The 26,392-nt window shown below is 43.3% G+C and overlaps 4 protein-coding genes and 1 pseudogene across 5 annotated transcripts in view; 3 read left to right on the top strand and 2 right to left on the bottom strand.

Moving 5' to 3' along the window:
* The window catches only part of LOC146480427 (furin-like), a 35,671-nt pseudogene extending 19,524 nt beyond the window's left edge, over positions 1-16,147 (top strand). Inside the window, exons 9-13 of the transcript XR_014864706.1 lie at positions 8,708-8,923; positions 9,680-9,780; positions 10,576-10,809; positions 11,085-11,376; positions 15,129-16,147. The product of XR_014864706.1 is annotated as a furin-like (transcript). The remainder of the gene's footprint in view (positions 1-8,707; positions 8,924-9,679; positions 9,781-10,575; positions 10,810-11,084; positions 11,377-15,128) is intronic.
* On the bottom strand, positions 1,041-5,781 carry LOC146480429 (uncharacterized). The gene is made up of 2 exons (XM_085109596.1): positions 1,303-5,781; positions 1,041-1,194 (listed from the first exon to the last, which is right to left on the bottom strand). Exon 1 carries the CDS (start codon positions 5,508-5,510, stop codon positions 1,641-1,643), a length of 3,870 nt encoding a protein of 1,289 aa, XP_084965722.1. The 5' UTR covers positions 5,511-5,781; the 3' UTR covers positions 1,041-1,194; positions 1,303-1,640.
* LOC146480428 (uncharacterized) lies at positions 5,781-8,530 on the bottom strand. Its single transcript, XM_085109597.1, has 2 exons — positions 8,223-8,530; positions 5,781-8,114 (listed from the first exon to the last, which is right to left on the bottom strand). The coding sequence occupies exon 2, from the start codon at positions 7,905-7,907 to the stop codon at positions 5,790-5,792; it is 2,118 nt and encodes a 705-aa protein (XP_084965723.1). The 5' UTR covers positions 7,908-8,114; positions 8,223-8,530; the 3' UTR covers positions 5,781-5,789.
* A 1,200-nt stretch (positions 16,148-17,347) lies between the features above and the next one.
* LOC146480426 (uncharacterized) lies at positions 17,348-19,471 on the top strand. The gene is made up of 3 exons (XM_085109381.1): positions 17,348-17,882; positions 17,943-18,064; positions 18,182-19,471. Exons 1-3 carry the CDS (start codon positions 17,348-17,350, stop codon positions 19,469-19,471), a joined length of 1,947 nt encoding a protein of 648 aa, XP_084965507.1.
* A 15-nt stretch (positions 19,472-19,486) lies between these two features.
* LOC146480425 (uncharacterized) lies at positions 19,487-22,032 on the top strand. The gene is made up of 2 exons (XM_085109380.1): positions 19,487-21,373; positions 21,511-22,032. Exons 1-2 carry the CDS (start codon positions 19,487-19,489, stop codon positions 22,030-22,032), a joined length of 2,409 nt encoding a protein of 802 aa, XP_084965506.1.
* The last annotated feature ends 4,360 nt before the right edge of the window (positions 22,033-26,392 follow it).

Genomic DNA, 26,392 nt, shown 5'->3' with positions numbered 1-26,392 from the left:
AGAGCATTTTAAAAAATAATAAATAAATCACTTTATCTAAGTGTCAATCTGTTAAATCCAAGCACTAATTGTGGGGAAACTCTCCAGATCAAATTAAAATTTAGAAGTGTTGGTTTTTGAAGAGAGGGGAAAACCAGAGTACCCGTAGAAAAACCTCCTGGAGCAAGGACGAGAACCAACAACAAATTCAACGCAAATATGACACTGATTTCAGCAATTGACCCCGGGCCACATTGGTGGGAGGCAGGTGCTCTCTCCACTGCGCCATTTCTGCTCGCCACTCCGTTTGCGTGGGGCCATTTCGCTGTTACTCTGTGATATCTTATTTCCTGCTGCTGCATGTATTTTGCAAACTCTGTTACCGCTATGAGGTGTGTGAGCTCAGAATGTCTATCTCGTAATAACGACTATAGTAATAATCCACAACAACTTGCCTAAGGATGGATTCACCAGTGGGAAGTGGTCCAAGCAGGCTAGCAGCCAAGCCTCTAAATGGTCCCGTCGGTAATGCTGTGCTCTTGACGGGCTCTAGGACATTCATAGAAGGGTTAGTATTATTTCTTGGGGTCCCGCTCCATTTCAGGCAAGCGTACTTTGCTTTTTGTGTATCATGCCCAGATCAATAGAGAAAGAAGAAGTTATTTGTGTGTCAGATCAGTGGAGAAAGAAGAAGTCTTTCTCTATAGCATTGCAGCTTAAATATTAAAACATAAGAAATACCTTCTATTGATTTAACTGATCTGACACACAAATAATCTTCTTTCTCCTTTGATCCGATGCACAAAAAAGTTCTGTTGGTTCTAACGATGCCCAAATGTCCTTCGTGGGCAAGGGACAACACTAGTGTCTGATTTTCTTCGGGATAACAATTTTTGTTAACGTTCCTTTCAGTAACAGCTGGCCAATGGTGTATAATTCACCACTGAATGGGAAGTATTGATCGTACGCTAGTTGATTCCTTTGGTATCGAGGGAACCCAGACCTGTTTATGAAGAAAATCTTTGATATTGATTGATTTTAGAATATTCGGATATTGGGTGTCCTTTGTGTCGCGTTCCCAGTACCGCAGACACGGGGTGTTGTGTACTGGAGTTCGCCAGGTCAACCACAGTGAAGTACACGGCAAGGGCAGCAAGACTAATGCGTTTATTAGGATCAGGCTGAGCCGTCTATTTACAACACTTGCGGTGAAAACTAAAAAGAATACAATTGTCTAAGTCTAAAGAAACGGAACAAACTACGAATTCAACGCCGTAAAAAACGAAAGGAAAGAATACATGGAATTTTACAAGCGTAACTTACGTCTGATCTTGACTCCGGGGTTGAGAACAAGTTACTCCACGTTCTCTTAGAGACTCCGTTAGAAATAGCTCCGTGAACTCCTTACAGTTTGAAAACTCCTCGCAACTGAGAAACGTGCTTACAGAAAAAGGATCTTAATACATGTCTTTGACGTAAAGGAAATAATAATGAAAAAAGCTTGGTGCGGCTAGCCAAAAAACGGATATTCGGTAATCATGCAATCAATAAAACAAAGCTACAAACATAAGAGAACAAATAGTCCCTGAGTGTTTCTTAAGTGCATTGTTCTTGTCAGGAACGTGACACTCCTCGCCCAAGGATGATCAATCCTTGCTCCATTAAACTTTACTTCGGTGTTCAGTAGGTTGCATTCCATCGGCTTGAACAGGTACCAACAGAACAAGCTCCTTTATTGGGCGTAAGAACGTCTTCTTCTTGCCCTCTCTCCACAGTACAACTTGGGCCTTCCTTACTGCACCATCCTCGCTCTTGATAGCTTCGGATATCAGTCCCAGAGGCCAGTTGTTTCGGTGGGCGCCGTCTTCTTTGACAAGGACTATATCACCAGCGTTGAGATTTCGCTTTGAACTATTCCACTTGCTTCTGCTTTGTAGTGTCTGCATATACTCCCGCCTCCATCGCAACCAAAACTGATCTGCAAGGTATTGGACTCGTCTCCAACGACGCCGTGAGTATAGGTCTACAGGTAGGAATTCCCCAGGCGGGGGACCGAGAGGTCGTGTTTTCATAGTCAGAAGCATGGAAGGTGAGAGGGGTTCAGGCTCCTCCGTATCAGACAGGACGGTGGTTATGGGGCGTGCGTTAACAATCGCCGTTACTTCTGACATTAGTGTTACTAGAAGCTCGTGAGTGAGTTGCGATCCCCCGAGCTCCAAGAACATGGCGTTCAACACGCGGCGTATGGTCCCTATCTGCCGCTCCCATGCACCGCCGAAATGCGAAGCGTATGGTGGGTTGAAACGCCATTCGCAACCTTGTTCTTTGACGTATCGCTCCAATCTGCGTTGGTCCATCTCCTTCATTGCTTCATCTAGTTCTGACTTCCCTCCTATGAAATTGGTACCTCGATCGCACCTGAGTAGCGATGCGGGGCCTCGAAGCGCGAAGAAGCGTCTAAGCGCACAGATGAAGGAACTTGTGTCCATAGACTCTAAGACCTCAATGTGGACGGCCCTGCTGCTGAGACAGGTGAAGACTAGACCCCAACGCTTAGAACCGGTGGTTCCTCCTCTCGTCTTTCGAGTCTGAATCAGCCAGGGTCCGAAAACGTCAAAGCCAACGTTAGTGAAGGGTGGGGTAGCCTCTACCCTGTCGGCCGGTAAATCAGCCATTCGCTGCTCTAGGCGAGGTCCACGTAGCTTCTTGCAAAGAACACATAGACTGAGCTCCTTTGCTACCTCGTGATTTCCATCCACTAACCAATAACCAGCTTGTCGGATAGCGCCATGTGTAATTTGTCGTCCTTGATGATGGACTTGACCGTGATAATGGCGTACTATTAGCTTTGAGGCGTGGTAACGCTTAGGTAATAGCACGGGATGTTTCTCCTTGTACTCCAGCCTTGCACGTCGCAAGCGGCCACCTACGCGAAGTATCCCATTGTCGTCAACGAACGGATCCAATCGATATAGGGCTGACTTCTTCATTTCACTTTTCTTCTCACTAATTCGCTCGCGGCGGCTTTCATCCCCGCTGAGATGTTCACCACGATACAACTTGAGCTCCTCTCCGAAGGCTTCTTCCTGGACGGTCTGAATTATGACTGTCATGGCTTGCTGAAGCTCCTTTAATGTGGGGTTGCGCAGCCGCGGTGCAGTCTTTGTTGCCACTGGCTTCCGCTCCCTTGTTTCTCGAGTCTTGAATTTTCTCCGTTTGAACTCCTTGACCAGAACAATAAGATTTGCAATTGCGCGCTGCAGCGAGGAAAGGCTTGAAAAACGTGAGAACCTATCAGCTCCCAAACCATGGCGTTTGTTTGTCTGTGTGCTGAAAGCCGAAACTTCTTTCCTAACTTCTGGGTCGTCTTCGCTTATTGGAATCTCCTCTTGTTCTCCGTTTGTTGCTGCTGTTTCGTCTTGTAAGAAGCGCGGTCCAGTGAACCAGTCTGAAGCCGCGAGACTTTCTGCACTCAGACGACGTGTGGCAAGGTCTGCAGGGTTCTCGTTTGTATCCACGTACCTCCATTGCTTGGGGCTGGAGACCTTGCGAATTAGCTGCACGCGGTTTGCGACGTAAACGTAGAATCTCCGACTCTCGTTTTGAATGTAACCAAGGACAACTTTCGAATCCGTATAGAAGGTGATACCATCGATCTCCATGTCAATTTCTTTGATAATCTTCGCTACGGCTTGCGCAGCCAGAACAGCAGCACACAGTTCTAGGCGGGGAATACTTGTTGTCTGTAAGGGGGCTACTTTTGACTGGCCTAACAGTAGCGCTGTGCAAACGTTTCCCTTGCTGTCAACTTGACGCAGATAAATGGCGGCTCCGATTGCGTTCTCGCTTGCGTCTGAGAACGCGTGAATTTCTCTCCGAACAACAGTACCAAAGTCCACTGGGCGATAGCAACGGGGAACTGATACCTTCTCCAATTCGTTAAGTGAGGTTCGCCATCTTTGCCATTGAGTTAGAAGTGCGTCTGGTAAAGGATCGTCCCATCCTAACGGTCTGTTTTCGGTCGTTTTCTTCCCCATGGCTACTAACTGTTGTAGCAGTAACCTCCCCTCCAACAGCACTGGTGCAGCAAGGCCTAGGGGGTCGTACACAGAGTTGACGATCGAGAGCACTCCTCTTCGTGTGAATGGCTTGTCAGGCGGAGAAACTTGGAAGGTAAATTTATCTTTCTCAAGATCCCAGTAGACTCCAAGCGAACGCTGTGCTGGCAAGCTGTCACGGTGCAAATCCAGGTCGCGCACTCCTTTCCCCCTGTCTTCTGTTGGGAAGGCCTCCATTACTTCAACTGAGTTTGACACGATCTTGTGAAGTCGTAAGTTTGCTGTGGCTAGCATTGCTTGAGTCGTTTTGATGAGTGCGATGGCCTGTTCACCTGTGGGTAGCGAGGCTAGGCCGTCGTCTACATAGAAGTTACGGTGGACGAACTGAGCGGCTTCTTTACCAAATTTCTCCTCGCCGTCAGATGCCGTTCTTCTAAGGCCAAACGTGGCTACGGCTGGGCTGGGACCGTTACCAAAAAGGTGCACGTTCATGCGATACTCCGTTATAGGCTTCCCAGGAGTGTTGTCTTCGAACCAGAGAAAGCGTAAGAAGTTTCTGTGGCTGGGGTCCACGTGGAAGGAGTGGAACATCTGTTCGATGTCGCACATTACGGCCGTTGTTTCCTTTCTGAAGCGAATAAGGACTCCCAAAAGACTGTTCATCAAGTCCGGGCCGGGAAGAAGCTCCTTATTGAGTGATACACCTCCAAATTCGGCAGATGAGTCGAATACCACTCGTATTTGAGTCGGCTTCTTGGGGTGGTAAACACCGAAGTGCGGTAAATACCATACTCGGCCAGACTGGGAGTTGGCTGGTTGGGCTGGGGATGCGTGACCCTTGTCTAAGATCTTCTGCATGAACTCCAGGTAGTCTTTCTCCATTTGAGGTTTCTTTCTTGGCGTCCTGATAAGACCATTTAAGCGGTTGACTGCCTGACTTCGGTTGTTGGGCATCTTGGTATCTTTATGACGAAAGGGAAGTGGCATCTCCCAGTTACCGCTGTCGTTCTTGTTTATACCGGTCTCCATTATTTCGATGAACTTTCGATCTTCGCAGGAAAGGCTGACGTCGTTATCTTCTCGTGTGGTGCGGAAGATATCGTTCTCCGGATCCTCTCTCCGTTCTGAGAAGCTCTCCTTGATTCTAAACTGGTTGGGGCACGGTATCAACTCGTAATGCTCTGGCTCCATGTGTTTCTTCCAAGGCTCTCCGTTGTTGGCCGAGAGGAGACTGGTGCGGCAAGCGAGCACGTGTGCTGGGCCTCCGACGATGTCTAGGCACATCTGTCCGATTATCGTCCAACCGAGCGAAAGCTTTTGTGCCCAGGGGGCTCCTTTGGGTCCATTTTTGAACTCCCGAACCTTGAGCAGCTCTGGGGCGTCTCTCCCGAGAAGCAGATGGATGTCTGCGTTTGGATCCAGGGGTGGGATTTCGCCTGCAATCTCGTGAAGGTGAGGGAATCTCCTCGCCATCTCCGGTGTAGGAATTTCGCGCTTATCGTGAGGGATGCTGTCACACTCGATCAGGGTGGGTAGATCCGACGTTACTCCATTAAGGGCTTGTATGATTACACCTGCGACTCGCCGTCCGTATTTGATTTCCTTCTCGCCGCTGCATGTGGTGAGAAGGTACTTTTCCTCCGGACCGACCGCTCCTAGCTCATCGGCGAGTTCGCTGCTGATCAAGGACGAGTTACTTTGTTCGTCAACGATAGCGTAAATTCGGTGGAGAGTATGTGGTTTCTCCTTGTTCTACACGTCGACCAATAGCAATTTGCTGCATGATACGCCACCCTCGATAGGTTTACAAGCGAGTGTACACTTGGTGTCAACGATTTCCGTGCTTGCGGCAAATCTCCTCGGCCTTTCCTTGTGAAGAAGCGCGATGTGGCGATCATCTTTGCATATGCTGCACTGTACTTTCTTCCTACAGTCGCTGGCCCTGTGACCTTCGGATAGGCAGCGATAGCAAAGTCCGGCCTTAAGGATCCAGTCAGTTTTCTCTTCCAGGGGCTTAGCACCGAAAGCCTTACACTCTTCTAAGCTATGACCACCTCGTTCGTGAAAGGGACATCGTTTTGTCTCCTCGATTTTGGGTGGGGCTGACTCCAGTTTGATGCTAGCTGGCCCTGTGTTCGTTTTAAGTGTTCTCTTACTCTGAACTCTCCGATTGGGTGAGGTTGATGAGCCATTAGGAGTGTGCGTGGCGCCTGCGAGAATGTTTGGATTGTTTTTAATCCTCGAATGCCTTAGGACTACTTTGGAAAAGACACGAAAGCCGGGGTACTCATCTCCATTTTTCTCCGAGTACCTAGCGATTTCTTTCTCCCATTTTCCGCGTAAAGAAAGAGGCAACTTCTCAGCAATCGGTTGTATGGTATTTGGAAAGTTAAGGCACGCGAGACCTGGTAAGTAGGTCAATTGACTGTCCACATCGGCGCAAAGATCGGCAAATTCTTGTAACTTAGCATTTTCGTTTTCGCTGAAAGCGGCGGTTTTGTTCAAACGCTCCAACAATTCTTTAGTGATTACGGCCGCGCTGCCGAAACGCCTCTCCAACTCCCCCCATAGGTCGTGCAATAGCGTGCCGGGGTCATGCTGTTTTCGCTTCCGGTAATTGTCAACCAGTTTTTGAGCCTCTCCGCTGGTGAAACTACGCAAATAATTTATTTCCTGAACGGGGTAAACGTTAACATCGCTGATCATTGCTTTGAAGGCCGCTTTCCACGGATGGAAAAGCGTGGGATCTCCGCTGAAGGTGTCTGGATGACATTTCGGAAGATTTTGTCTCGCCAATCCCGAAACTATTTGTTGATTTGCAGATGTCAACGATTCAATTAGCTGACTCCCGGTTATGTTAATTGGTGTTGATGCGATAAATGACTGCGGAAGCACGTGCCGCGAATTTTCGCCGTTGTCTTCCCGCTGGTTTGGGGTCGAGCGCAATTTCGTGCGTGGGGTTCCGGAAATTCCCTTGAGAGGTGTGTTCTCTTGTCTCTCGCGGCCTCTCGCCAGAAGAGTGCTTTGTTCTGTTGAGTTACGTTTAGGCGGAGGAATTTCCGGCGGTGAGAAAGAATGAACCCACGTGGATGTTCTTTCGTCGCTTTTAGCCTTTGGAATCCCCTCGATTTCTATTTTCGCGTTTTCTTCATTTTCCTCCTCATTTATAGCTTGCTCGATCGCTTTGAGCTTCGCATGTGCTATTGCGACTTTTTTCTCCGCGGCGATAATTGCTAGCTCCTTTGCGTGTTCCGCGCGTTCTTGTTGACGTGTGCGCTCAATTTCTGCTTCGCGTTGTTTGCGCTCGTGCTCTTTTTCGGCGACCATTTTCTCATAGTCCGCGCTTTCCCGTGCCGCTGCCGCTTCGGCGAGCGCTTTCATTCTGGCGCTACTCGCTCTGGACGAGCCTGCAGAGGATTTGCTACGGCGCGAGTGACGAGATAAACGCGAGCTTGTCTCCAACAATTTGTCGGATTGTCTACTTTTTATTTCTTGTATTAACTTTAATGCACGGTTGAGAGTTAGGCTCTCTTCCACAAGACGAACTTCTACGTCCCCAAAGTAATTGTGTTTATCTTGCGCGTAAAGGCTTCTTATTTCTTGCAATTTTATGTTTAATTCCCCAGAGAATCCCTCAAGGTCACGCAAGACTTCGTCCAGATCCGATCCTTCGTTTATCTCCTCAGTGGATCGTATGACGTCTTTGAGCATCTTGTGCACGACATTTGCTTCCCGATGTTTCTGATCGATTTCATTTTCTAACGCTTTTCTAGACAATGTTCTAACTCTTCTATCGGGATCTCGACCGACTACTTCTTGATCTGACGAGACTTCTCCTTTGTTTGGCGTATCGGCTTCCTGGCCACTCATTTTCGGCGCTGATTACTCAGTTACGGCTTACCTCAATCTGTCCTTTATCAGACTTTTCACTGTCGCGTTCCCAGTACCGCAGACACGGGGTGTTGTGTACTGGAGTTCGCCAGGTCAACCACAGTGAAGTACACGGCAAGGGCAGCAAGACTAATGCGTTTATTAGGATCAGGCTGAGCCGTCTATTTACAACACTTGCGGTGAAAACTAAAAAGAATACAATTGTCTAAGTCTAAAGAAACGGAACAAACTACGAATTCAACGCCGTAAAAAACGAAAGGAAAGAATACATGGAATTTTACAAGCGTAACTTACGTCTGATCTTGACTCCGGGGTTGAGAACAAGTTACTCCACGTTCTCTTAGAGACTCCGTTAGAAATAGCTCCGTGAACTCCTTACAGTTTGAAAACTCCTCGCAACTGAGAAACGTGCTTACAGAAAAAGGATCTTAATACATGTCTTTGACGTAAAGGAAATAATAATGAAAAAAGCTTGGTGCGGCTAGCCAAAAAACGGATATTCGGTAATCATGCAATCAATAAAACAAAGCTACAAACATAAGAGAACAAATAGTCCCTGAGTGTTTCTTAAGTGCATTGTTCTTGTCAGGAACGTGACACTTTGACATTAGATAGCTTCCTTTTGTGAAGTTAGTCATAGGATAATTATTCCTTACATGTTTTCTCGCTGGAGCCAGTGATGATGAATTATGTTTTTTAAGGAACGTTGCGTGGAAATGGGCCAAAGAGCACCCCTGGCTTCATATAATAATCATAGTCTTGTGTTTGTTTTATTCCAGGGTCGTGGGGGCTTGGGTGCTATCTACACCTTTGCATCAGGCAATGGTGGCATATTTGGAGACAGCTGTGCCTATGATGGTTATGTCAATAGTATTTACACTATTGCAATCAATGCTTTGAACATAGATGGTTCGAATCCAACCTTTGCAGAGGAGTGTCCCGGAATCATGGCAACAGCATACAGTGGTGACACACTGAGAAGGCTAGGAAAAGTTGTGAGTATAACTAAGAAATGAACGATCGTTACTTTCCTCTTACGCCCAAGATTTTGCAAAATTGAGGACGAAGTAGAAGTTGAAAGCCGCCTCTAGGCGAAAACGGATACGGCGTTTTATTATGTTTCTGACACTATCGGCTGTTATGTGTTTAACTGATTTCTCGGGGCCCAAAGCTTGTTTAGGGTTAGCTTAAGTAGAAAAGCCGCGATGGCGTTGAGATGCCGATGTTGTTTGCCCCTCGGTAAGCCATGCCTAAACAGAACTAGGGCCGGCGAGTAGGTGATAAGGAGGGTGTACAACTGTTTTTTACTAGGAGGAAAGACCATCCCCAGAAGGGAGTGGACACAGTGCAATTACAAAAGGCGTAGAGGAAGGTTTCGACTCAGCGCCGCATACTGCACACGCAAGAATGAAGAATAATTTTTTAGCTCTTATTTACTTACCTACTTACTTATTTACTTACTTACTCACTTACTTACAGCTCTACACTATGTGTCTTCGACTGTACAGCTGTGCGCATGCGTAAGGTACTGACCCATTTTGGAACTGTGCCTTATCACCCTTGAAGCATAATTGTTTCTTTTTGTTCAATTGTATAACATTAACTGAACCTTGTTACGGACACCTTACCTTAGTTTAGCGGCAATAAAAATGTCTCTGAACCCATTTGTTGATTGTCTTTCTTTAGGCACCCTGGGCTCTGCAATGTATTGATGGTATAAATTATTTGTTTCCTTTTCTCTCTCTATGAAGATAACTGCAGATCATCAATCAGGATGTGTTGACATTTTCGGAGGAACATCAGCAGCTACAGCAATGGCATCAGGTCTCATTGCACTGACACTTCAAGCAAAGTACTTATTTGAATTTTTACATAAGACTTTGGTCCTTTTTATTGCCTTCTGTTGATCCCTTTTATGACTAGTAACTAGGGAGGCGGGAATGAATGACCGCCCAGATCTTTAAAATACGGTGATGTTTATCGTACCTTCTAATTTCAACACGATTGTCCAAAGCTTTTGTTATTGCACCAAATTCTTAGGTGTCTAGTAAAAGACTTACTGTCATTAACGCTTTCTCAAAAATTGTACAAGATGAACGCGTTCGAGCAAACTTTACCGTGACATTGCCAAAATATCGAAAAATACCAATTGAAAGTGTTTGTTAGGTCTGCCTTCATTAAGAGGACATTTCCTTAAAGGACCCTAGTCAGCCTCCGCCATTTTCGATGCCATCGAAATTATTGATATTGCATGGTGAAGCGAAATCTTATTGCTTTACTGTAAGTTGTGTTCCTGAAAATATGTTTCATTATTTTTAGTAGTTTCACAGTGATTTTGTTCATTTCGACATGCTCCGAATAAAATATTACAGCCAAACTCTCGCACATAAACAAAAAAAAAAAGGTGTGGCTGACTAGGGCCCTTTAAAATTGCCAATCGAACACAAGTCTTCTGAGTCGTTGAAGACTGCGCAAGAATGTAATTTTCAATGTGTTTATTCTTTCACTGGGTATTTCAAATTTAAGTCACTAGTGTTCAAACTTGTTGTTTCTTAAAAATCAAAATTTTAACACCTTATTGTAAAGTAAAGAACATGTCCTAGGCAATAACATTTGATTCGTAAACCACTAGTTTCTTTTTTTATAGTCCCTCCTTAACATGGCGTGATATGCAACACGTGATAGCAAGAAGTGCAAGATCAGCGCCGGGAGGAGTTCTACTTCAGTATGGACACTGGATTAAAAATAAAGCTAGTTTAGTGGTCAGCAAATTTTATGGCTTTGGTCTTATGGATGCTGGTAAGATGGTATACTTGGCAAAACACTGGAACACAGTTCCTCAGCAACTAAGATGCGAGATAAAAGGCCAAGATGAAAACAGGTTTGAGTTTTCTGCTTTGCTTTAATTGTTAAAAACGTTCATCAGTTTATCTCAACAATGTGGTTCTAGGGTCTGTATTATATATGAGCAGCTGAGCTGGCCAATTGGTTAATATGATCTATTACCAATTGCTACCAGGCCTGAATTGTTCCAATTTGGTTTTCAGTGCTTCCTGTTGTCATCTGTACAAATACCCCACTAGCCATTGTAGCAATTGTTGTCTGTGTTATACTGTTATTATAAGTGATAAATAATTATATTTCTTTCAATTTCAGAACAATCCCATCTGACGTTTCTGTACTGTTTGGCGAATGTGACATAAAATTCCTGGAACACGTTCAAGTGAAAGTAAATCTTGATTTGCACGCCGTGGAGACCTTTATCTCGAGCTAGAGGCACCAAGTGGTACAAAATCACCATTGACTCGTCAACGCCCTCACGACAACCTCACGCGATTCAAAAACCTGACAAACTGGATCATCACAACCCTGTTTAATTGGGGAGAGAATCCTGAGGGGAAGTGGAAGCTCAAGATTGGAAATTTAGACCCACGTTGTCATACTACGGGTAAGTACAATCTTTGTTCAAAACATAGTAGAGTGTTTTAGGCTCTGAGATGGTTAGAAAAGGGCAGACGAACACTAACAAAGGCCATTATGATAAAAAGGACATAGGTAAATGAAATTGGTTTAACCCTCTCTTGACTGGGAATTTTTGGAGTTCCTGCCAGAAGTAACCCTAGCGCCCCCATACCTCTTTTATTTTTGGCCACCTCATCTGCAACTGAGGCATCTACTGAATACAATGGTTACCCCAGAAGGCGAGAGGACTGACTTCTGTCCTTGTTGAGAGCCATTGCCAGTAACTTTCTAGAATCCGGCGACAGAAGCGAAAATTCAAATTTCCTCTTATTTGCCCCAAAAGACCCTTTTGGTGAACTATTTTCAAAAATAATATTCAAAAGTTCCAGCGAATTTTTATTTTGGCAAAAATTGGAAAAGTTCGAAATCGGCCTCAACGTGACCGATGGCCTGATTGAAATTATGCAAATTAGTACATTTTCAAAACTCTCGTTCAAGAAAAGGCAACCTTTTTCTCGAGTTGATACATTCACAATCGTCTTTTGTGGCAAATTCGAAGAAATTCGCATTTTCGCTTCTGTCGCCGGATTCTTAAAAGTTACTGACAACGGCTCTTAACCCTTCGCATACTAACAACGCATATATGCGTCGAAAATACCGTTCTGGCTTCTATGAATTGCTTCTTGTTTAACTTAAGCTACAACGTCATGATAATGTGTGAATGACACCAGCTGATGTATATTTCCATCATCAAACCCAGCAAATCGACTACGCCTCCCGATTTTCGCTGCATATCACCGTTCGTTTGGCAACAAAGTCCTAAATGCCAATTGTTCGGCCAAATAATAACATCAAAAATTACACTTATTTATCGTCAATTTTTAATCCAAATAATTTGTTCAAAATTGAAAAGTCTATATTTACAGCAAACCTCAAGGTCAGACCTTGGTATCTGACTGGAAGTTTTCCTCTCAACGCTTTCCGAGGGCTATACTTCAGCCATTTTATCAGACCCAGTCTTGCGTATCTCACGTTGCCTCGTTTACGCCCGAAGAGAATTCTGGGTAATTCAGCCATAGCGCGAGCGTAGAACTCCTGCTCTTTCCATTTCATAGTTTTTTTATAAGTGTCGAGCCACCCAGTACCACCAGCAAAATTTCGAATCCATTGAATATTTTACTACTCCAAACTCGCCCAAATAGCCTTGGCAGGTCCTGGAATCCATCCACAAAACGGCCAGAGAGGCAACTTCACTCGTGGGCCTCCATGTCTGCTACACAGCATGTTTGGCGACTCAGTCAGCATGAAATCACCTCTCACCTCTGTTTTCTTTCAGAGGATTGCCTCTACCCACATTCCAGCTTAATGATGCCAGAATGGGGGTTTCTGCAGAGGAAAATGGCTCGAAAAACACTTATAAAGCGATGATTTTACCAGATTCGTGCTCGTGCACTCGCTCGAAACAAACAACAACCGTCACTTGCATCACGTGACAATTTAGCCTGAGCCCACAGTTTCTTAAGACCGCAGATATTTTTATTTCATCTCCATTTATGGAGAAATTAAGTGGCTCAGACTATTTATTGTCAAAAAGTCATTGAAAAAAATACCACACACCTGGTATTTAAAGGGTTAAAATATTAACTTAATACCGACACAAGCAGGTAAATATTTTCAATGTATTTAAACATGTAAATACTTTAAAAGGTAAATATATTTTTGTTTATTTTTCATGAGCCGCACTTAGGTCGAATTTTGGTTGACCCATATATAAATAGAACGTTAATTCAGACGCCAAACATTTCATGTTGCTGTAAGAAGAATGATGAAAGGCAGTCCCAATGGAGTATACCAGAAATCCAGCTGATATATATGTCTAACCAAGCCTAAATGCGGAGCTCCACAATTTCTGCTCATCTGCTCATCGTATGATCGTAATAACCTTACAAATTCCTCATCTTTTCTGGAGTTCAGTATATATTTTTATTGCATATGAAGCAAACTGCTTACCAACAATCACAATTACAATGTTACCCGTTACGCTGAGAAGCAAGGTATCCCCATAAACCCCGCTAAAGAACGCCATTTCAATAGAACTGACATTCTAAGCTACATTCTAAGCTAAAAATAAAAACATGTTCACCATACGCAAATATTCAGGACGGGATCGGTTATTATCGAGTTACGATAATACTCTTCACAATCAAAGTGATATTTGCATGGAGTCATGTTCAATGGATTTCAACTGATCGACCCCTGCATAATCATTACATTGAACAGAAACACGAAGAAACTCGTTACACTAGAAACAAAGCTCGCTAAAGAAGGGTACACGTGCTTAGCTGATGCCACTGGAATTGTAAACAAGATGCCTTTACTGGCATGTACGCGTGATGCTGTGTCTGATTCATTCATTCCATTTGTATGCTTCGCAAATTGATAAACTATCCTTGCTAATGGAATAGTTTGAGTCACGAATATTGCGTTGTGTTGTTTTCCTTGTGTTACGCTACTAAGGTTCTACCGGAAATTTCGGAAATTCCATAACGATAACGTAAGCGTATCAATGACTTCTTCTCAAGTCCCATCGTGTCCTAGAACTGTCAAACAAAACACAATTCCTTCGCCAGGAACTCTCTAATTTCCATCGTTTTAATGGTCGAGTGCTTCTTAGAAGTTATTCTTTCGATTTACCGCTTCAAAGTGGTTAATTTTCCGTTTGAAAACGGCACACTTGATTCCACAACATGTTAACAATATGGCGCCACAAATTTAGTGCGAGATTAATGAATAAATTCAATGATGCTTTGACGTCACACAAGTAGGGGTGAGTGGGTCACCTCCCTCGCGAAATACGCTACAAGAATGGATTTTGATTGGCCTACTTTTGTTGAAGACAATCAGAGCAATACATCCCGAGTAGGAGAGGGGAGAGTTTAATGAATAAATTAATCTACCGATTTGTGGCTGCGACGAAGAAAAAAAAAAAGAAATCGACCCGTTTGAGGACAAGGTATGCCCCTCAGGGCATCCCGCGTAAAAAGGCGTGAATTTGATTGTCACCGCAAATATTAAATGTGATATCTCCGGTTCAGAGACAATTGAAACAGCAAAATACTGTGCACTTAAGGGTGAATTTCCCCACAAAATTGTTTATCATGCGCCATCTATTGATGAGTACTTTGTTTGCAAGCGAAGTTCATGTAATTGTGTTACTTTTAGCACGCCACTCCTGTGGCGTACGCACGCGCGCACGTTCGGACGGACGGACAGAAAGTGACGTCATCACCATAACAAGCATTTCTTGGATCGATATGTTACCATATTTTCTTTCCCACAGTGCTCCGCGCGCGTGGAGCTCCGCTATAAAATGTTGACACGCTTTCTTCGGCAGAGTATCTTCCGTTCAACTGATGACATTACATCAGAACTAGAAAACGCATTAAAAATTAACAAAAATCTACACATGCATCTGTGCCACCATTTTGAAAGATCTGAGCATGATTGTCTCAGCTTTCATTTCTTCTTATTTTAATTAAGGCTTCAAGTTCTTCGTCATTGAGGATGACAGTCAGTATTATAACGTGGTGTTATCCATTGTGATTTTTTCGGTAGTTAGGTGACATCCAAGTTGTTACTTTTCCTCCCGTTATTTTGTTTTTCAGTAGCAGCCTTATGAATCACAGTTTGGTCGTAAACAAGTAGGGACATTGCTGCTTATTGCTTGTTTTGTTCTAGGTACTCTTTATAACTGGTCCTTGATTTTGTATGGAACTACCTTGGATCCCCTGTCGAGCAACCACCATGTTTCAACGACTTCGTCTACATTAACATTTCCTGCAAGCACCTCAGGAACGAAGTCTTTAACGAGGGCAGAAACTACAAAGGCGCGGTCATCTTCTGAAACTGGTCGAAGAAACTGACTGTTTTTTGTACTTAACTAATAAGCGTTTAACTTACAATTTAAGTGGCTGACACTGATTACCAGCACTAGAACTTAGACGAATCAATACTACTACTCTATCAGTTAATACAACAATAATGGTTTGAACGAAATGCCAAATTATTAGTTACAAGTTATGTGTCTCTCGACTTTTCAGATTACTATAGCAACAAGATAACCTGTTAAAAACAGCGTTAATTCTAGCTCTTAGCGATTTTACATGTAACTCAAAGCAAGCTCGGTGGCCTCCATTTTGTTCTTAAGAATTGTCATCAGCTTGCCGGGTCGAGGCAACTTTTTGCAAAGTTTAAAAAGGATTGTTGGGACAAATTCAGAGCCACCTTGAATGTTTGAAACTTTGAAATTGATCATAATCCCTCCCTACAACTTTGCAAAAACTTCAAACAGACCTATCAGAAAAGGAATAGAGAGGGGAGCGACAGACACAGATAATCGACACCCATTCTAATATAATTACCATAAACTTTTATTTTTCAAGGTGCCTCTGCAAATTGGTTGCACAGAGAGAGTGAAATTGCAGTTAAAATGTTTGTTTATTTTTAAATAGAGACAGGCGCGTCACTAAAGGCGAGAAAGTAACTTCATTTGCATTTATAAAAAAGATATTTAGAGGGTTATGTTCAGTTTAGGTATGATCATTAGGTTATATTTGCCAAGTTCGTGCTTGGAACTTGATAAAGAAGAGAATTTTATCGGAATGTCATTTGCATTTTATATAAGTGTAACTGGCTGTCCAACAACAGAATATGTGGATGTTTTCAGTAAAATAAACTATTACAATTGAATATCATAACCGAATTTGAATTATTTTCAATCATGATTCGTCGATAATGAACCTTCCAAGTGATTAATCATCTTTGTTATATGCGATTTGTACTATGTAAAGTAATGTGCCGAACTTTCACCGAGTGATTATTCATGTTATTTTGTCACATCAATTTCAGTGCATACCTTCGTCCAATTGGCTAAGGAAGTAACTTGACTTGACCTTTCTTCAAATTTACTTAGCATCTTGTGTGAAGTCGGCCAATTTGTCTTGCAAATTTGTTAGCACAGAAATTGACAAGTTGTGTGTGTTTGACAGCTTTGTGCGTCATTTTCTGTGTACAACGTTGCAGACAAATCAATTTTAGTCCAAAAGTGCGATCCGGGTCTAAGCTAACTTTACGACTTCATAAATTAAAATCTAAGTAAAAACCCGTGCTAATGCGATCCAGGCCTTGCGAACTGTTTGTACACTTGTGCTAGAGCCGGTGACAATATGCAAACATGATTGGCTACTAAAAGCGCGGGAGTTTTCTGTCTGTGTTTACATCACCATATAAACAATCGGAAGTGGTGTTTTGAGAACATAAAAAAACGGAAAATAGGAATTACTTAGTTTCAAGTCAGTAAAATAAATTTCAAAAAAAACCAGAAAGAGAACCGAGTGAACGAGTGTTGGTCACAAAACTCACATGAAGGAGATTACTGGTACCAGGAGGGCTCCTGGTACCTTGCTTCCAATCAATCGTCTAATCAAGGAGGAGGATCATCTCCAGCAACCGTTGCAGAACAGAATCATCATTTGGAAAATGAATCATCACCAAGTCTTCCCGCTCAATCGGAAATTCAAGATGGCGGATCGTCTTCGCATGTGGCGGGAAAAAAATATGCATCTAGAGAATGAATCGCCGCCGAATATTTCAACTCTACCCATCTCGTCAAATCATGGCCAAGCCACGCCGACCAAGACACGTCTCCCAAAGTTAGTGCTCCCCAAATTCAACGGTGAGATTACAAAATTCACTTCATTTTGGGATAGTTTTGACAGTGTTGTAAATAAGAACGTTGAACTGTCTCCCGTTGATAAGTTAATTATCTGCATGCACTGTTAGAGGGCCCAGCTGCAAGAGCTATCCAAGGGCTGAAATTGTCGGAATCTAATTACAAGGCTGCAGCTGACATACTACATGAACGGTTTGGCAAAACCCAGCAGATCATATCGGCACATATGGATGATCTTCTTAGGCTGCCAAATGTAATAGTGGACAAACCAGGTCTACTGCGAGTCGGGTATGACAACATCAAGGTCAACGTGCGTGGTTTGGAGTCGTTGGGGGTCGGAGCAGATCAGTATGGGAAATTCCTGATACCAGTCATAATGTCAAAATTGCCTGTGGATGTTAGGCTGCACATAGCTCGTGTTTCAACTAAGGATGTGTGGGAAATCAAGGAGTTGTTGGAGGTGATTCGAAGGGAAGTGGATGCAAGAGAAATGAGTGAGACAATGAGGGTACATCACAAGAAAGGAACTGACATGATTCACGGTCACACAAGTAAAAAATCACATCCCCAGTCCACTGCGTCTTCACTTGTCGTCAAGTCAGGGATTCATTGTGCCTTTTGCAAAGGTGATCATTATTCGTCTGCTTGTGAAGAAGTCAAGGAAGTTCAGAAGAGGAAAGATATCTTGAGAAAGGAGAATCGTTGTTTCTTTTGCTTGTCAAAGGGTCATCGCGCGAGCCAGTGCTCATCTCAGCGAAACTGTAGGAGGTGTGGTCGTAATAATAATCATCAGTAAATTTGTGAAACCAACCCTTACCAAGCAAGATCAGAAACGCCTATTGTCACGTCAAGTTTTCAGCCTAATCCAAGCGGCGTGTCGTCTCCAAGTGCGGAATCCCTTGATGGCGTCACAACAACATCCACTGCCCGGAGCGATGTGAAGGTACTATTACAAACAGCTAGAACATATGTATATTCTGAAAATGGTAGTGAGCTAGTCCCTGTTCGTGTATTGCTGGACAGTGGAAGTCAAAGGTGATATGTCACGCATGACTTGAAGAATAAGCTTGGATTGAAGACTCTGAAGTCTGAAACTCTGAACTTGAACACATTTGGAAATAAGAAGTTTGCAAAAAGGGAGTGTGAACTAACTGAGTTGCATTTACAAGGAAGGGGTGGTGAGGATGTGAAGATAGCTGCATTGAGCTTTGAAGCAATCTGCTCACCACTCCCTGCTAGTGTTTGCCTTGATGAACATTCACATTTGCTGGGATTAGACCTAGCAGACCATGTTTTGGAAAGTGATAGCAGTGAGAGCAACATAGATGTTTTGATAGGTTCTGATTATTACTGGGATGTAGTAACAGGGGACATTGAACGTGGAGATGGCCAGTTAGTGGCAGTTAGGAGCAAGTTTGGTTGGCTTGTGTCTGGTCCTGTCAGGACTGCGAGTGACAGCGCCAACTACATCTCATCAAATCTTATCGTTGAGAGGCCGTGTGACTTTGTCTATAGCCAAACCCCGATCGACGAACTAATAGACAGTTTGAAACGGTTCTGGGACATTGAGACAGTTGGAATTGCTGAGAAGTCAGGTGTGAGTCCCGATGAGCAGTTTTTGAGAGGCATCAAGTTTGACAAGGCTCAAGGGAGGTACGAGGTTAACCTGCCCTGGAGGGAACTCACCTGTCATCAGTCAAATAACTATGACCTGTGTGTTTCAAGAATAAACTGCTTAAGATCACGTTTAAAGAAAGATGAGAAGTTATTTCATGAGTATGACAGCATTTTCAGAGCACAAATAGAAGCTGGAATCATAGAGTGTGTCCCCGAATCAGAGACGAAATTTGAAGGCGCTCAGTTTCTGCCACATCATAGAGTTTTGAGAGATGACAGGCAAACCACAAAGTTGCGTATCGTGTTTGATGGGTCAGCAAGAGCGGATCAAAATCAGTTCTCGTTAAATGATTGTTTGGAAAAGGGGCCAAACTTGACACCGCACATATTTGACGTGTTGACCAAGTTCAGAGGTTATCCTGTGGGATTAATTGCGGACATTGAGAAGGCCTTTCATCAAATTTCAGTTAATCCAGCTGACCGTGACAAATTAAGGTTTTTGTGGTTTAAGAACATTGAGGGCGAGAAGCCAGAGATTGTGCAGTATCGTTTTTGTAGGCTTGTATTTGGACTGACGTCTAGTCCAGCGATCCTTAATGGAACAGTTCAGCATCATTTATCACAATACAAGCAGTCAGAGCCACAAGTTGCAGAATTGTTAGCCAACTCATTGTACGTGGATGACTTTCCCGGTGGAGCCAGTGATGATGAGTCTGCATTTCATGTGTATTAAAAGGGGAAGTCTATCATGCATGACGGAGGGTTTAACCTTCGCAAGTGGAGCACAAGTTCAAGTGTCCTGAATCAAAGAATCTGCAAGGAAGAGGGTCAAGATGAGCATGAGCCAGTGGTTAAAATTCTGGGTTTGAACTGGGACACTGTGAACGATGCATTTCATTTTGACTTTGCTGAAGTCATTGAATATATCAAGTCTTTGCCCCCAACCAAGAGATCAGTTTTAAAGTGTTCAGCAAAGCTATTTGATCCATTCGGGTTAATTAGTCCATTCACAGTGAACTTGAAGATGTGGTTCCAGAAACTGTGCTCAGACAAAGCCGACTGGGATGACCGTTTAGAGAGAGAATTGTTGAGGAAGTGGAACCTACTCGCCAATGAATTTGAATCAATGGCCAAGATTAACGTTCCCAGGTGTTATTTCATTCGTGAGAAGAGGCCAGTTTCTCATCAGATGCATGGTTTCAGTGACGCCTCTGAGCATGCCATTGCAGCAGCCGTATACCTGCGCACAGTGTATGAAGATGGTGATGTTGACGTACGCCTTATTGCGTCCAAGACAAAGGTGTCGCCATTGAAGAAACAATCCATTCCACGGTTAGAACTCCTGGGTGCTTACATTCTATCCAAACTAGTGGATACCATTCGTACCGCTCTCAAGTCAATCCCGTTTGAAGTTGACACTTACTATTGGGTGGACTCTTTCACAGCATTGTGTTGGATCAAGAACCAGAAGCCATGGAAACAGTATATCCAGCATCGGGTTGATGTCATTCGCAAACTGGCTGACAAGGAGAAGTGGAGATTCTGTCCAGGGACAATGAATCCAGCAGACATTCCATCACGGGGTTGTTCAGGCAAGGATCTTGTTGAAAATGAGTTGTGGTGGTCTGGAGCGAGCTTCTTAAAGGAACCGCCGGAATTGTGGCCAGATACACCAACTACATTCGTTGCTGAAATGACGTCAGAAGAGCTAATCAAGAACCCACCTGTAATCACTCGCTCGTTAGCAGCTGCATCAGTCAACCAGACACCCATTGAGAATCTGGAAGGCATAATGGACATAGAACGGTATAGTTCTAAGTTGAAGTTACTGCGTGTGACCGGCTACATTTTGAAGTTCATTCGGTTGTTAAGGCGAGATAACAAGGTGGTGAAGAGTAGGGATCTGAATGTGGATGACGTGAACCTGGCAGAAGTTACGTGGGTCAGAAGTGTGCAAGCTCGTTCACTTGCTACAGAGCGTCATATCCTTGTATGTGGTGCTGAAGGAAACCAGCGAATCAAGCAATTTAACCTGTACCTTGATGGTGATGGGGTTATTCGCTGCAAGGGCCGACTTAACAATGCAGGTATACCTCAAGAAACCAAGAATCCAGTGTTGCTGCCAGCGCGTCATAGATACACAGAATTGTTGATTAGAGAAAGACATGAGCATGTTCACCACAACGGCGTGAATTCAATCCGAGAAACACATTGGGTGTTAAGGGGAAGAGAAGCTGTCAAGAGGATCGTGAGAAACTGCACCATATGCAGAAGATATGAAGGGAAACCGTTTCCAGCAGCGCCTTCCCCTGACCTGCCTGCGGATCGTGTTTATGAAGGACCGCCATTCATGTACACAGGCATAGATTTCGCAGGCCCACTGTATGTTAAGAGTACATCAACCGGTCAACAAAGCAAGGCATATTGTTGCCTATTTACGTGTGCCACCACTCGTACCATTCATCTTGAACTGACTGAAAGCTGGACAGCCGCATCCTTTCTACAAGCATTTAGGCGCTTCACTAGTCGTAGGGGACTTCCGTCAAAGTTGTTGACGGACAATGCTAAGACTTTTAAGTCTGCCTCTGTTGAGGTCAAGAAGATTGTTCGTTCTACCGAAGTGCAGCAGTACCTGGCAAATAAACAAGTTGAGTGGGAATTCATCATGGAGAAAGCCCCATGGTGGGGGGGGGGGGGGGGGCCTACTGGGAGAGACTGGTGAAAAGCGTTTAGCGGTGCTTGAAGAAGTCTATTGGGAGATCCTCGTTAAAGTTTGAAGAGCTTCGTACCTTGATGGTGGAGATTGAAGCTACGCTGAACAATAGGCCTCTGACGTACATCTATGATGATGAAGATGGGATCTCATACCCATTCACCCCAGCTGACTTGATCTATGGCCGTCAAATTGCCGTCACTTCATGTCAGAGACATTGCAATATCATCAGTACATTCAAGACGCTGATGAGGAGAGCAAAGTACCATTTCAGATTACTTGAGGGCTTTACTAAGCAGTGGCGTAATGAGTACCTTTTGAGGTTGCGCGAAACCCACAGAACAACCAACACAAACAGCCAGCAGTCAATTGCCAGTGGTGACATTGTGATTGTGAAGGAGGACATACCAGCACGTTCATGGTGGAAAGTAGCTAAAGTTACGGAGTTGCTACGGAGCAAGGATAATGTTGTGAGAGCTGCAAAGATTCAAGTCCTTAACAAAGCTGAATCACAAAGGAGACCAGTTATCCTGAGGCGTGCAATTCCGCACCTGATACCACTGGAAGTTAAAGCTTCATAGAGACATGAACAGTGAACATTGTCTTCAAGATTGCTCCAGAGTTGAACATTTCAAACCGTTACATACTAGAAGGTTTATGAAGTTGACAAGTCAAGACTGATTAGAGACACTTATGAACAGACTTGGCGTTGTCTCTTGAAACAGTTACTTTTTTATTGGTACCTTTCATTGTTGTCGTTATGGACATTGTAATTCCTTGTGTCAACATTTTCGCGTTAGATTTCCTTCCGGTAATCGAACCCCCGGGAGTGTTATAGACTTTTGCGTTTACCCACGCGAGTGTATCGCGCGTGGATCTATCACGTGATCTGTTATTTTAGTCCCATGTTCTTGGGAATAAATCTTGTGGTTTTTTGTTCATAACACAGATTAAAGCGACTCTTACCAACTACCGTTTCTTCGCCAGACAGAAGTCCTCTAGCAAGAAAAGGACGCAAAACTTTAGAACAAAGCACAGGTAATAATGGGGTTGACAGGCAAGCGCGACTCTCATGTGCGTGTTTTAGCCTGAATAAAAGTTTTGCCCTCACGGGTATGTTTTTAAGAGAACACCATTTTCTCTATGAAATGAGCGGTGTTTCTGTTAGCGCTGGAGTTTCTTCTTATTTACTGCCATTTATGATTTGGAGGATTTGCGCGATAGTCACTAAACAAAGCCATGTGCTTAACAGTCGCTGTTCCGTTTGCGGCATTTTGTTCAGGCTTGGTATATATGGCTCATTTCCGTGTGTCCGGTGACAACATAGCCTCTTATTTTATCTTTGTAAGGATAGGATTTAAACCGTCATTTTAATCATTATCTTGCAACCTTTCAGTATTGCCGGGCCCGGCTATTTGCTTTTGTGACAAGATGATGTGTTTCTTAATTATCACGGTTGTGATCCACGTTTCGGATCGAAAATTCCGCTCGATGAAGTTCGCTGTCTTCTTTCAATGCGGCGAGAATGAGGTTTTGTTGTCGAATATAGGTTCGATAAAGCTTATGCTTCTTCTGTTATTTTGCTTCGCGAAAAAATACAGAACTTTCCCATGGGACATTTTTAAAATAAAACATTTGATTGACGTGTGTAGGATCTCATCCAATGAAAATGGTCCGTACGCCAGCTTACGGACTACTCAAAAATGCCCCGAATCCGGGCAGGAGGTTTTTCGTTGCCCTCGCCCCATTTCCCCGCGGCTTTGACACTCCGGGGTTTTGGCCCTCGTGCCCGGCTTTCCGGTGAGCCCACCCGTAAAAACCTACAGCTACGCAGGCTAGGCCTGAGAAGACACTGGGTTGGGATCTGGGCACTAAACACGTCCCTTCTGAATTTATCATCGGAAAAAATGTTGCAGAGGTTGTGCGGACTTGGAAGGAAGTGCCAGCTATCGAGGTAAGGCGCGATCGTTACCGTAATGCTTTCTAGCCAAAGTGTTTGTGTCATTTTTCAAACCTTTTTAGTGCCCAGCCATTGTATCGTGCAGTGGATGTGCTTGAACTCACGATCTACGTAAGCTGTTTAGCCAGTGACAATAGGTTTCACGAGTGCTTTCTGGGAAATCTTGCGTTTTCGCGCTGCTTTCGATAAAACCACGGAAAACTATGTATCACTATAAAGCTGATAAATTGAAGTTTGCGAAAATATCAATGTTTTTTTTATGTTTTGTTGGATAAATAAGCACTCAGAGGCCTGCAAACTCAATATTAGCGAAGTGTACTTAACTGAATTACCCACTCTTACATAAAGGCGCACAACCAAACAAACTGCACAATATCAATCAGGAGATAATAGGCTAACAAAGTGTGTCAGGCTTTTTCTCTATTCCTTTTGGTTTGAAGGAAAACCCATCCTAAAGTTTGACAATGGAAAATTTTTGTAGTCGCATCAGATTGACGTATTAAGAGCGGCAATCCAGAAATTTCGCCTGGAGGTGTGCAAAACAAAAAAATTGAAAATTCCCAAACATTGCCAGGACATACTAAGGTCTTGATGAAGTGTTTCTGGAAAAAATACTTCGAGTTCCGTTAGATTTTTATTTTAGGCGAACGGCGACAAAGTCGGTTTGGCCGCTCCCACATCGGTCTTTACGGCGTCCACACCATACGTGACCCCATACGTTACTTGAAAGTCGCCTAAAAATAAACATAACTGATTAAATCCGATCATTAAACATCTTCAGATAAAAAGAATGAATATTTAGGAACAGTCAGAAGTGTTATTTGTTCAATTCCATCGCGAACTAAATATCTTTTGGATTTTTTTTTTTTTTGAACATTTCGCCGATTTGGGGGGAACAAAAACACGGCAACATTGGGAGGGTAAAACCGCACCTTGGTACATGGCGTGGTTTCATATAAAGAATATCAAGTACACCGAGCGAAAGAGCAAGGTTTCTTCTTCAAATAACTGCAATAAAATTTTTGGGCTACGTAAAATACAAAATTTTAGAGCGCCAAACAAAAGTGACCCAACGATTCCTTGTCACGCATTTAAAAGCGTAATGTCAACAAAGTGCGGGCCAACGTTTCGCCAAAAATCATTACTGCTGCGAAAATAATGCTAGTTTTGAACATTATTTTCCTTTTCAACTTTTTATTGGTGTGAACTTCAGTTTTGAAGTTCAAGCAGTTAATTTTTGTTGCGAGCGAAATTCAAATCGCTTGTCACCGTGGTTGCGAACGGTTACTTGTAAGCCGTAATTAAACGAACATTGATTTTCTATCATTTCTGAATCAACATAGACAGCATAAAGGTAATTTTTTCTGGTGATAACGTCGGGAGAAATAAATATATGTGTAAAATAAAAATACCAGGGAACTATGAAATTGCCAGGGCCGGAATATCATCGGATGCGCTGGAATGCGTTACACAACAGACAGACAAAGGATTGTGACGGTGGGGGTAGGGAAATAGTTAACACGGACTGGGATTGACGGGGATTACGCCAAATATTGATATGGAAAGTTCAATAATAAAAAAAAGTTGAAAGAACAGAAAAACAGGATTATACCTTTTTTTCCCTTTGCATCTGTTGACATCCGGTTTGTTTCCAGTATGAAACTTGGCCAAATAACAAAAGTAGTCCGCATTTTTTAATAGGCACTACTCTATTTATTTATTGTTTACTTTATTTGTTATCCTGGCCTTGTGTTCACAAGCACGGCGAGTCACCACTTTTAACACTTAAACTGTATTCCTAGTTTTAAATGATCCCCCCTCCCCCCTGACACACTGAATCGCATTATCTGTGCGCGCTCGGTTACAACATCATGGCAACCTTAACCTGCGCCAGTTACTCCCCGTTTGTTGGAGGGCCATATGGATGCAGTAACTCCACATGTCTGCCGATAGCGCAATGTGGAAAAGACATCAAGAGCCATTTACAGTTTTATGACTGCTTTGATTCAACCTTAAAAACAGAGGCAGATCTTCTTCTTGCTAGGGCCGATAAGTCTGAATACTTATCACGTTATAGCGTAACTATATATATTAAAAAATAATAATAATAAATAAATAAAAACAAAGCAGAACAAAACGAAAAATATACACCTTGCTTGGGCATATTACAGGGAAAACTACATTATTGGAGCTTCCTAAGGAGTATTCTGCATGTGCCGCGTGAAAAGACATGCGGACCTGTTAGCCAGCCAGCCAGGCCGGTGTTCCGTGATGTTACGAAACTATAATATTCACCCTATTTAATCTTTGGGGATGGGTGACTGGCTTGAAACACAGGCGAAAAAAAGGTTACCAAAACTTATTAATTTTTACATTGCAACAACCCAATTGCAACCTCTATGCTTTGGTCGGTTTTTATTTTTATCATCTTCCAGCATCGGTGTGAAGTTCTCCAATAGTCCGCTTGCCGTTCGACGTTTTATCAGATCAGTCATTTAACTTAACCGACAAAAGAGCACATCTTTGTACAATTAACTCCAGCAAAGTGTGTACATGTGGATAGCGACTCGAGCGAAGAGCATGAACTAGACGCAAAAAAGCCTGCCTTAAAATCCGACCGTGAAGTTTAAAAATTGACAGATAAGTTACTGGAATATTCTCGCTATCATAGAAGGGACGACCTTTCACTGACCATCGGTAAAGTAATGGCTTACTTCAAATAAGTAGCCTTTAGAAACTGAAGCAGCCAACAATTAACGCTTTGTTTTGTATTTTTCGCTTAGATTTTACTGTTTTGGTCTACTTGTACAAAATATTCTTGCCAGCCTACTGCACGAACCACAGAAACGCAACATTTTATTTATTCCATATTGTAGTTTTACAGAACATCGTCAGTCATAGTTTGCAGTGTTAACATCGGGAACGTAATTATCACTCGACGTGAAGTGTTGGAAGCCTGTATCATTGAAGCTGTTCCAATT

The sequence above is a fragment of the Pavona decussata genome, unplaced genomic scaffold (assembly GCF_977016875.1).
Source record: "Pavona decussata unplaced genomic scaffold, jaPavDecu1.1 SCAFFOLD_53, whole genome shotgun sequence".
Taxonomy (NCBI): Eukaryota; Metazoa; Cnidaria; class Anthozoa; order Scleractinia; family Agariciidae; genus Pavona; species Pavona decussata.
Note: the sequence above shows the minus strand (reverse complement) of the source record. Positions and strands in the feature narration are given on the sequence as shown.